The sequence below is a fragment of the Ictalurus punctatus genome, chromosome 3 (assembly GCF_001660625.3).
Source record: "Ictalurus punctatus breed USDA103 chromosome 3, Coco_2.0, whole genome shotgun sequence".
Classification (NCBI taxonomy): Eukaryota; Metazoa; Chordata; class Actinopteri; order Siluriformes; family Ictaluridae; genus Ictalurus; species Ictalurus punctatus.
The window spans coordinates 12311024-12323272 of record NC_030418.2 but is presented as its reverse complement, the minus strand read 5'-3'; the positions used below and the strand labels follow the sequence as shown (position 1 = coordinate 12323272).

Here is a 12249-nt window from a genome sequence, read left to right as displayed (position 1 = left end):
CTTCTAAAAGACTCTGGCTCTCTAAGATACTCTTTTTATACCCAATAATGTCACTGACCTGTTGCCGATTAACCTCCAGCTGTTTCTTTTTAGTAACACTTACTTTTCCAGCCTTATGTTGTCCCCGTCCCAAAATTTTTGAGATGTGTTCCGGCCATCAAATTAAAAATTACCTTATGTTTTTCATAAAATGGTACATTTACTCAGTTTAAAGATTTGATATGTTTTCTATATTCTATTGTGAATAACATGTGGGTTTATGAGGTTTGCATATCATTGCATTCTGTTTTATTTACATTTTACACGGCATCCCAACTTTTTTGGAATTGAGGTTGTAATCGCTAATACTGCCTCAGTTCTCACAGGATATATAAAATTAGTCAGTGCTAATTTAACAATATTCTGAAAATGATATTCAGCATTTCCCTTTAAACAGGTTTAAGGATATTCATAGCTTCATTGACTTATGGACCACTTAAGAAATTAGTATGCATAGGGAGTTACAGTATTTTATGTACAAATAAAAAATTTTGTACTATTAATTTAACTGCTAATATAAAATACAGTGCCAATATAGAAAATTGTGCATTATGATAGTGTTCTTATACTGCCACTGTTCACTGTGATGAATCTACTACCTACCATATGTATAATTTACTGTCATTTGTCATTTTACTCATAACTTCATTTTATATCAATCGTAGAGAAATTTTAAATGTATTCACTGGAACCCACATTTGTATAGATTCCTGGCATTTGAGGATGAAGCCTATTGTTTGTCACATTGTGCAACAATGTCCACAAATATTGAATAAAGTAAACCAACAGACTGTTTTTCACCAAAAAAAAAAAAAAAAAGTAAAAAAAGGGGGAAAATGTTTCAAAATGTAATTGCTTATCTTACTCTAAGGCTTGAGTTTCTTGTAGGGGAATTTGAACTTGAAGATACTTTAGGGTTTAGATATATTGTTATAGCCTAATTGATAGGTAGCTAGGTTACTTTTGTAAAAGTCTAGTTAAGCATAATGTCTAAAATTCCAGTAATCTTTTTTTTTAATTGTTTTTAGCATTCCCTATGTTTTTAAAATAGAGACTCTATTTTGTATAAAGTAGCATAAAATATGTGTCTGTAAAGGCTGAAATAACTCTGTGATCAACCATGAATAAATTTATCCTTGATGGCTAAATGTGATGTTCTGTGTGTTCATTTTATTAATGTTTTATTTTTGCAAACTGTATCGCTTTGAGAATTCATGGAGATGCAGGATGCCTAAGAGAGTTAACCAAAGCAGTGGTAGAAAACGTAGGTTACTGAAGCCATTTACTCAGTCTATCGTGAGAAATAAGTGGTGGCCTGGGAAAAGACATGTAAATGTCTCTTTGCCTGAATTCTGGCAAAGGTTTTGACCAAAATAATGTTTTCCGTCCAACATGCTTTGAAATCTCAACTTTAAGAAACCAAAAATATTTCACCAAAATAATGTGGAAATATTTTATTTACTTTGAAAAGATCTGCAAAGATTATGTTGGCTAAGGAGCCAGGTTCTCAAATCTGCCTAAAGATGTCTAAAACCTTGCCACATGATCTTTCCTCATGCAGAAAATAAATGTCACTCTTTGATCAAGATCAATGCTGCCAAAATGTTTGTAGTGCACCTGTGCACACTATACTGATGGCAACAACCCATCTATCCATCCATTTTATGTACCGCTTATGCTACACAGGGTCGCAGGGAGCCTGGAGCCTGTCGCAGGGGACTCAGGGCACAAAGCAGGGGACACACTGGATGGGCTGCCAATCCATCGCAGGGCACAATCGCACACACTCTCACACCCATTCACACACTACAGACAATTCAGAGATGCCAATCAGTGTACAGCCAATGTCTTTAGACTGGGGGAGGAAACTGGAGTACCCAGAGGAAACCCCTGAGGCATGGGTAGAATGAACTCTCACAGGGCAGAGACGGGAATCGAACCCCCAACCCTGGAGGTATGAGCCACTGTGCCCCTCCAATGAAACGAGCAATGTTTTAAAATGTATAAAGGGCCTAATAAAATGCAGAGAAGGTAAACCTGAAAGAACTCAATGGTAAGGCTGTATAGTCTGTCACTATGAATAAAGGCTGGTCTAAACAGAGACATAATTATCATGGTTGGCTAACCAAAATTACTGGATATTGGTGACTAATGCCATTTACTTTTAATAGCCTATGAATATCAATAAAAAAATATCCTCTAATTCAAATATAGTGGTAACAGGTAACAGCAAAATATCTCAACATAACCAGTCTCCACTGCAGAATGCAGATTCTTGCATTCTTCCGGCTGGGAACAATGGCCTCAGATTTGGAGGTGTTGACCCTCATCCTGGCCACTTCACACTCAGCTACAAACTGCCCCAGAGCATCCTGGGGGTCACTGCTCGATGAAGCCAACAGGACCACATCATCTGCAAATAACAAAGATGTGATCCTGAGGTCACCACCCGGAACCCCTGCACCCCTTGGCTGTGCCTAGAAATTCTGTCCATGAAAATCATGAACATAATCTGTGACAAAGGGCAGCCCTGGTGGAGCCCAAAGCACACTGGGAACAAGTCTGACCTGACATTGGAAATACAGACCAGACTCTTGCTTCAGTTGTACAGGTACCTAATGGCTCCTAATAACAAGTCCAGTACCCCATACTCCCTAAGCACACACCACAGGATCCCATGAGGGACACGGTCATATGCCTTTTTCAAGTATACAAAACACATGTAGACTGGTTAGGCAAACTCCCATGTACCCTCCATGATGGTTCTACGTGTAAAGTGCTGGTCCATTGCTCCACAGCCAAGACGAAATCCGTGTTGCTCCTTCTGAATCCGAGGTTTGACTAATGTCTGCACCCTCCTCTCCAGTATGCTGGCATAGACTTTCCCAGAGAGGCTGATGAGTGTGCTCACCCTAAAGTTGGAACACACCCTCCGGTCCCCCTTATTAAAGATAGGGACCACCACCCCAGTCTGCCAATCCAGAAGTACTGTCCCCGACCTCCACACAATGTTGAAAAGACGTGTCAGCCAAGAAATCCCAATAACATCAACTCAGGGCGAATCTCATTGCCCCTAGGAGCCCCGCCACTAAGGAGTTGCTTAACTGCCTCAGTGACCTCGAAGTACTCCTTCCACTGTCCGACTATGTCCCCAGTTGAGGTCAACAGTTCTCCATCCGTACTGTAAACAGCATGGCCTCACCAAACTCCTCCCATACCCAAGTTTTTGCTTCTGCCACTGCCCTTGCTGCACTCTGCTTGGCCTGCCAGTATCTGTCAGCTGCTTCTGGAGTCCCTCAAGTTAACCAAGCTTGAAAGACCTCCTTACTCAGCCTGACAGCTCCCTTTACCCCCGGTGTCCACCAACAGGCTCATGGACTACTGCCATGACGAGCACTGACAATCTTACAGCCACAGCTCCCTTCAGCCGCCTCAGCAATGGAAGTCTGGAACATAATAATAATAATTCCTTATATTTATATAGCGCTTTTCTAGGCACTAAAAGCGCTTTACAATGTATGGGGGAAATCTCTTCAACCACCACCGGGATGATGCAACGGCAGCCATAGTGCTCCAGAACATCCATCACACACCAGCTATCGGTGGAGTTGAGTGATGTAGCCAATTCAGGGATGAGATTATTAGGGGGCCATGATAGATAAGGGCCAATGGAGGATTTTTGCCCGGACACCAGGTTTATACTCCTGCTCTTTATAAGAAATGTCCCGGGATATTTAATGACTGCAGAGTGTCAGGACCTCGGTTTAATGTCTCAACCAAAAGACTGTGCTATATTTTACAGTATACTGTATTGTCCCCATCACAGGGGGTGAGCACCCCCTGTTGGCCTATATAATCCCACTTCCAGCAGCAACCTTAGTTTTCCCCAGGAGGTCCCCCATCCACATACTGGGCAGACTCAATGCTACTTAGCTTCAGTGGGAAACCACATGAGAGCTGCAGGGTGATATGGCTCTGGCATGAGTGAAGCAAGGAGCTGAGCTGCCCATTGCCCATTCCAGTTCAATGTCTCCAGCCTCCCTCTGAAAACAGAAGAAACTCTACTGGAGAGTTGAAGATCTTCTGGACAGGGGCCTCTGCCAAATGCTACCAGCAAACCCTCACTACATGCCTGGGCTTACCAGGTCTGTCTGGCATCTTCCCCCACCATCTGATCCAAAAACAACACCAGACAGTGATCAGTTGACAGCTCAGCTCCTCTCTTCACCCAAGTGTCCAGAACATATGGTCACAAATCCGATGGTACAACCACATAGTCAATCATCAAACTGCGGCCTAGGATGCTCTGATGCCAAGTATACTTATGAACACCCTTATGTTCGAAAATGGTATTTGTTATGGATAAATTGTGCTTAGCAAAGAAATCTAATAACAGAAAACCACTCTGGTTCAGATCGAGTGGGCTGTTCCTCCCAATCACTCCCCCTCATTATCCACATGAGTGTTAAAATCACCCAGCAAAACTATGGAGTCTTTTGCAGGGGCACCTTCCAGTAGCCCTCCCAAGGACTCCAAAAAGGTGCACAAGCACAAACATCAGTTAGAATCTGTCCCCTGGCATGAAGCCGAAGGTAGAAGACACTCTCATTCACCGGGCTACAAGTACACTCACTCCTGCTCTGCACCTCTCACCCAGGGCAACTCCAGAGTGGAATAGAGTCCAGGCCTTCTCCAGGAGTTTGGTTCCAGAGCCCATGCTGTGCGTTGAGGTGAGCCCAACAATATCTAGATGGTATCTATATCAGGGGGTCGGTCCTCCGAGGCCTCTGCCTTCGACTGTCGCACAATCCACAATGCACCTGACCCTTACTACTCCTCCTACAGGTGGTGGGTCCACAAGAAGATTGCCCCATGTAGCTCATTCAGGCTATGCCCAGTCCAAGGGTAAGGTCTCGACCACCAGGCGCTCGCCAACGTGCTGATATAAAGCCGTGCCAATATTCAGTATAACAGTGTGATTGTGCTATATTGCTATTATGCGTATTTTATAAATAAGAAATTATTATGGAGTAACTGCCATTTTGGGCATAACATGCCCAAATAATTTGTTTATCTTTACTACACAAATGGAAATTGATCCCGAAGGAGCCACATTCACTGACAGCCCATTGGCTAGCTAGCTCACAATGATTTGCACATTCCCATTAAGGGTGATTCTGTGAAACTGGCTTCCCTTATTTCTTTGTTATCCTCATCTGATTAGCTTTCATATTTTAAGTAATTTTATTTTTAAGTTATATTCATGAAAAACGTATCGTTTGCCATGTCCACTGTGATGTTGCTAGCTCTACCATAGTAGTCGTTTCAGTAGGACTGCTGCTAGAATTTTACATGCTGAACACAGACAAACAGAGTAATACAAACAGTGAAACGTCCAGTTGTCCAATCAAATTAGTGGACCAGAACTAACTGTTGTATAATAACTGTTATAACCTAATAGTCATTCCGGCCAGGATTTTGCGATTTTGCAATAGCAGAAATTAACGAAAAAATCAAGCAAATGTTGCAATATTCAGAGGAGCTTGCAATTTTACAAACCACAGATTTGAGTTAAGATGCGCCATGTGACATCATCAAAATGCACATTCAGTCAAAGCCTTCTATGATTCATGTGCATGGAACATGAGTACAGCTAAAAGGTCTCATTTACCAACAAACATCACTGCAAAGGACTGTGCAAAACAATTTTGTGCAACTGCAATTTCACCAATTCACGTAGTTTTCCACAAAATAAGCACAAAATAATCTGCAAGTTGCATCACAAATTTTGAGAAAAGCTGCAGCAAAATCAAGCATTTTTGGCCACAGCAATCACAAAAAAAAACTTTGCAAAGTCCTGTATGGACTGAATAGTGTATGCGTATACTTAAATACTCTCTGTTAGCTCTTCTTTTTTCCTAGAAATATCCTATTCTAATATAAGAGCCTAAGTTATTGGTGTTAATTGAAAGAATGTTAAATAATAACATTCGTTAAGTTAAATAAAATAACCATCTTAGAGTTTGAGGTCTCACAAAAATGCTGATGTGACCCAGGCAGAGTTTGAGTTTGGCACCTCTGCCTTAGCTAAATAAATAAATAAATAAGGATACAGGAGAGTATTGAGTAATAGAAACACTATCCCACTGACCTTGTGGTCAGTAACATTTAAAAAATAACATTTAAACAAACAATTAAATATTTTAACAAAACATATGGCAGGTAGCCTAGAGTTATTATCATTTAATTGGCAAGCATGACTGTAAAATACGCCATTTGTATTTATTTAATTGGTAAGCATGACTCTAATTGGCATTTATTTAATTGGCAAGCATGACTCTAACTGGCATATTTCTAATTGGCAAGCATGACTGTAAAGTATGCCATTTTTAGTTCAGCCCCACTCAAGACAGGCTAAACCCGTCCCTGGTGATAATGCAAATAAATTAAATGAAAAGTAAATAATTAAAAGAAAATTCTTGTTACAACGAGGATATACAAAATGTTGTGAAGTAGGAAAACAACAAAAACGGTACCGTCTTTTTGCTCAGGCAGAAAGAAACCTGCTATGTGATATCACTTCCGCTCAGCTGGGTCCTCGTTCTTCTGGTGTGGGTTGAAGCCGGAGGAGTGTGGTGGCGTCTCTGTTTGATAAATACGTTTAATTTCAAAATGTATTACAAAATCAGCGGAGTGACGGGGAAACTGACGGGATCCACACCGGCCAGCGCCTACTTCCCCCAGGTAAACACGGGGTCGGTTATTTTGTAAAGTCGGTGAAAGTGACCTTCACTGTGGTTTGTGTCGTTTTAGCAGAGGGCTAACTGTACAGGCTAAAGCTACAGTGCATGGTAACTGTACAGGCTAAAGCTACATGTTTGTGCTTTAGTGGTTTAAATGTTGACTCTTTTTCCTCCCCCCTCAGGGGCTCAAACCTACCGTGCCCTCACAACCCACCCCAATGATCTTTGCCTTACCCACCAAGGTGGTGTCAGAAGCAGGACCTACAGCTGAGTATATGGGCGCTAACAAGGTCCCTGAGCTGCAAAAGATCTTTCAGGTATTCATCTAATTTGTGTTTGTTTCCCACAGCAGCACAGGAACCTGTGTAATCAACATCTGTATTACATGTGCCTATAATTTCCTTACAATTTCCTTATAATTTCTTACTGTATTACATGTGGATATAATTTCCTTAGCTTTCCTTACGCAAGCTAGTAGTTTATAAGCATCACTTATAAACAAATTTGAATAAAAGCAGCTGGAAAAAAAAATATATCCTGTAGTGGAAATTCACCTGTTCAAGAAGTAACTACCAACACTTGAATGTGCTCAAACAAATATTTATTTCATCAATGTATTTATTCATGAGTTTTACCCAAGTTCACCTCAGAGTGCTACTCTGAATTATTCACCATATAGAGAACAAAGAGTGGATTTAATGATTGGTTACAAACAAACTTGATAAACAAGAAGGAGGATCTATGTTAATCATATGAAATGGGTTATTCATTGTAATCTTTCTTCCACATCCCATAATAGTTATTTTTCTCTCTTACCTTAAGACTCCTAAGCACACAGACCCTTGGGAATTGGTGCTTCTTCTCATGCGAGCATAAAACAGTGTTTGAACAGAGATAATTCACATCATGAAAAAGATGTATTGTTTACAAAAAAAAAAAAACACACCACATTCCATAACAATCACAATCTGTAAGCAAAGTCCTCAGAGCCAGGACTGATCAAAGGTTTCCAAAATCAAATAGTAATGGCAATTGTTTTGTGAACCTTTAAATATATTTAACCAGCTGATAGTGTATACAGGGTATCAGGAACCAATAAGAGTAAAAATTTATATATATATATATATATAATATATATTTAAAAATTTTTACTCTTATTGGTTCCTGATACCCTGTATACACTATCTGATACAGGGTATCAGGAACTAATAAGAGTAAAAAAATTTATATATATATATATTTTTTTTTTGGGGTTATTATTTACAACATATGCTGTACATTCACCTTTATACTTTATGCCTTTTATTAGCTGCTTTATCATGTTTTTGTGGATTTTGCTCAATATATTCCCATTGCTTCTTGACTTTTTGGACACCTTGTATGATGGAAAGCTAGCACGCTAACATGCACTGATGCTTCAGTGCTATAGATTCAGATTGGAATACCTAAAATTACTGTTGCTAATGCAACTCCTGATTTTGTTAATCAAAATAATCTGTTGGCTTAATTCTGATTAATTGATTTACAGTATCTCACAAAAGTCAGTACACCCCTCACATTTTTGTAAATATTTGATTAATATCTTTTCATGTGACAACACTGAAGAAATGACACTTTGCTACAATGTAAAGTAGTGAGTGTACAGCTTGTGTAACAGTGTAAATTTGCTGTCCCCTCAAAATAACTCAACACACAGCCATGAATGTCTAAACTGCTGGCAACAAAAGTGAGTACACCCCTAAGTGAAAATGTCCAAATTGGGCCCAATTAGCCGTTTTCCCTCCCCGGTGTCATGTGACTTGTTAATGTTACATGGTCTCGGGTGTGAATGAGGAGCAGGTGTGTTAAATTTGGTGTCATTGCTCTCACACTCCCTCATACTGGTCATTGGAAGTTCAACATGGCACCTCATGGCAAAGAACTCTCTGAAGATCTGAAAAAAGAAAGGTTGCTCTACATAAAGATGGCCTAGGCTATAAGGAGATTGCCAAGACCCTGACACTGAGCTGCAGCACGGTGGCCAAGACCATACAGCGGTTTAACAGGACAGGTTCCACTCAGAACAGGCCTTGCTATGGTCGACCAAAGAAGTTGAGTGCACGTACTCGGCATCATATCTGGACGTTGTCTGGGAAATAGATGTACGAGTACTGCCAGCATTGCTGCAGAGGTTGAAGGGGTGGGGGGTCAGCCTGTCAGTGCTCAGACCATACGCCGCACACTGCATCAAATTGGTCTTCATGGCTGTTGTCCCAGAAGGAAGTCTCTTCTAAAGATGTTGCACGAGAAAGCCCGCAAACAGTTTGCTGAAGACGAGCAGACTAAGGACATGGATTACTGGAACCATGTCCTGTGGTCTGATGAGAACAAGATAAACTTATTTGGTTCAGATGGTGTCACGCGTGTGTGGCGGCAACCAGGTGAGGAGTACAAAGACAAGTGTGTCTTGCCTACAATCAAGTGTGGTGGTGGGAGTGTCATGGTCTGAGGCTGCATGAGTGCTGCCGGCACTGGGGAGCTACAGTTCATTAAGGGAACCATGAATGCCAACATGTACTGTGACATACTGAAGCAGAGACTGGGCCGCAGGGCAGTAATCCAGCATGATAACGACCCCAAACACACCTCCAAGACGACTACTGCCTTGCTAAAGAAGCTGAGGGTGAAGATGATGGACTGGCCAAGCATGTCTCCAGACCTAAACCCTATTGAGCATCTGTGGGGCATCCTCAAACGGAAGGTGGAGGAGCACAAGGTCTCTAACATCCACCAGCTCCGTGATGTCGTCATGGAGGAGTGGAAGAGGACTCCAGTGGCAACCTGTGAAGCTCTGCTGAACTCCATGCCTAAGAAGGCTAAGGCAGTGCTGGAAAATAATGGTGGCCACACAAAATATTGAAACTTTGGGCCCAATTTGGACATTTTCACTTAGGGGTGAAATTTGCACTGCAGATTTGCACTGTTACACAAGCTGTACACTCACTACTTTACATTGTAGCAAAGTGTCATTCATATCTTCAGTGTTGTCACATGAAACGATATAATCAAATATTTACAAAAATGTCGGGGTGTACTCACTTTTGTGAGATACTGTATGTTGTGAAATTACTAAATACTAAAAATAAATAAAACAGTTTATTTCCAGCATTTAAATCGACTAATACTACAGAATTCATAACTAGATTTAATTAAACAAAAGGTAACTTACTACAGTGCAGTATTACTGATTTATCAGACAGTCTGTCATGGCATGAGAATATAAGTTCACATCAACCAACTTTGTTGCAAATCAAACACAAACTAAAGTAAGGTCATCATCTGTGCATTTTACTGGTTGTTTTGTTTGTTTGTTTGTTTGTTTTATACTAAAAAAATATTTTTAATAATATGGAAACTGGCATGAACCATAGCATGCATTGTTTTGAAGAGTGAAAATGTTTCATAGTCCAATCATTAATTTCAGACCAGGTTCAGTTATTTTTTAATATGTATGGGAACCTATTGAGTTCTCATACAAACTGCTGATTGATTTATTTGTAAAAACAGAGCAGTGTTCTACAGCCGAATTTAACCACTTAAAACTTTTAGATTGTCCTTAAAATGACTTGTACATCCCCTTCACAGAAAGCTGATGGTGTGCCAATTCACTTGAAGCGTGGAGTCATAGACCGGCTACTATACAGGACTACGATGGGCCTGACAATTGGAGGAACCTTGTATTGCCTTGTGGCCCTGTATTTTGCTGCTCAGCCCAGAAAAGTCGAGTAACCTGAATAACCTTCCACCTGGAGCAACAAAAAGGACCATTTAAGACTGTATTCCCAAAGACAGTTTGCATAATTGCTTTGTTTCTGCAATATTTTTTCACCTCCCGTTAACCCATAATTTATATGGCCCTCGAGGGTTTGCAAGTACATCTTTTAGAAACAGGTGAAATAAGAAGCAACAGCTAAGATCATCACAACTGTAAGAATGAATCAGTTCAGGGAACATAGGGATAAGAAAATGGGGATGTGTTAGTCAACAAACCACAGTGCTAGTTTGCTTGTGTACACAAGCGCTTGCAATGACTACAGAGTGCAATGTGAAATAAATGGGAACTGTGCCAGCAGTTTTCATGTGTTCAAAAAATTCTTGGACAGGTTTTCTGTTGTTTTGTTACCAAAGGCGTACACTTATAACATCCAATTACGCAATCTCTGTCTCACCGAAGAACAAAATGTCCTTTTCAGATGCTTCTATGTTGACACGCTATTTACATGGCCATAAATCTGTAATCGTGTGTAATTTGACTGTGAATGAGGTTCTTGTAACTTTTCTTCTTAAAATAAATATATTTTGATCGTTTAAAAAAAAAAAAAAAAAGGAATAGTTTGAGTGTAAGTAGTTCTCATTTGATCTGGAAGTTATAACGCAGTATAATACAATATGGTACTGTTTACAATTTAATGCCATTTTCACTCAAAATATGACTCCCCCTGTAGCCCCTCCTCCCCCTGCTAATCACTCACTCACTGTGACAGAAACAGCTCCTTTCACTTTTCAGACCCCTTTAGCGACTTAAAAAAAAATTAAATTAAAAAAAAAAAAAAAAACACCTGGTGACAAAGCTATAGATTTTTTTTCTTCCCTCCTTTCCTCTTCTTGTGCAAACCTTGGCAACTTCCCGTAGAAGAGTGGGCAGTACTGCCCTGCGAGTCCCCCCAAGACCTGTCTCTCTCTCTCTCTCTCTCTCTCTCTGTGTGTGTGTGTGTGTGTGTGTGTGTTCAGAGAGAGGAGCAGCACATTCAGTCGCTTCTACCTTTCTATCTGAGTGATTTTTACATGTAAATATAGCTGAAATCACAGCACAGCCATTGTCTTTAATGTATGATGATTTTTCACTATTTCATACTCGTTCTGCTTTCTTGAAACAGAAAATATGTAAATCAGAACTGCTTTGTCGGGAATTCAGCTGTATTAAAATACTGTGAGAACAGAGTAGTGAATGAATACGTAATGGATATGCTAATTAGCACATGACATCATCTAGTGACATTTAGAGACTTTCCACTGAAAATTGTTGGAACAGTGCTCCTGGCAGTCATCTGGAGTATACTGACGTTATGGTGAAGATGAAGCAATACCTGGGAAATGCAGATTTAGTCCAGCATGGCTGGAAAAGGCAAAATATTAAAAACTGGTTATGTTTTATTATTATTATTGTTGTTATTAATTGTTTTGGAATTTAAAAATACATCATATGTTTGAATTACATCTCTTGTGGTGGGCACTGTGGATTAGTGATTATCATGTTTGCCTCACACCTCCAGGGTTGGCAATTCGATTCCTGTGGCTGCCCTGTGTGCGTGGAGCTCGCCTGTTCTCCCTGTGCTTTGGGGTTTCCTCCCCCAATCCAAAGACGTGTTATAGGCTGATTGGCATCTCTAAATTGTCCATAGTGTGTGAATGTGTGTGTTACTGTTCC

General features: G+C 40.3%; 1 protein-coding gene across 1 annotated transcript; it reads left to right on the top strand.

Moving 5' to 3' along the window:
* The first annotated feature begins 6623 nt into the window (after nt 1-6623).
* On the top strand, nt 6624-11978 carry LOC108263692 (cytochrome c oxidase subunit 7A-related protein, mitochondrial). Its single transcript, XM_017464742.3, has 3 exons — nt 6624-6783; nt 6965-7099; nt 10407-11978. Exons 1-3 carry the CDS (start codon nt 6712-6714, stop codon nt 10548-10550), a joined length of 351 nt encoding a protein of 116 aa, XP_017320231.1. The 5' UTR covers nt 6624-6711; the 3' UTR covers nt 10551-11978.
* The last annotated feature ends 271 nt before the right edge of the window (nt 11979-12249 follow it).

Coding starts and splice junctions, on each gene's coding strand:
- LOC108263692 (XM_017464742.3), top strand. CDS start 6,712: ATGTATTACAAAATCAGCGGAGTGACGGGGAAACTGACGGGATCCACA. Junction 6,784..6,964: donor CCAGCGCCTACTTCCCCCAG/GTAAACACGGGG, acceptor CTCCCCCCTCAG/GGGCTCAAACCTACCGTGCC. Junction 7,100..10,406: donor AGCTGCAAAAGATCTTTCAG/GTATTCATCTAA, acceptor TCCCCTTCACAG/AAAGCTGATGGTGTGCCAAT.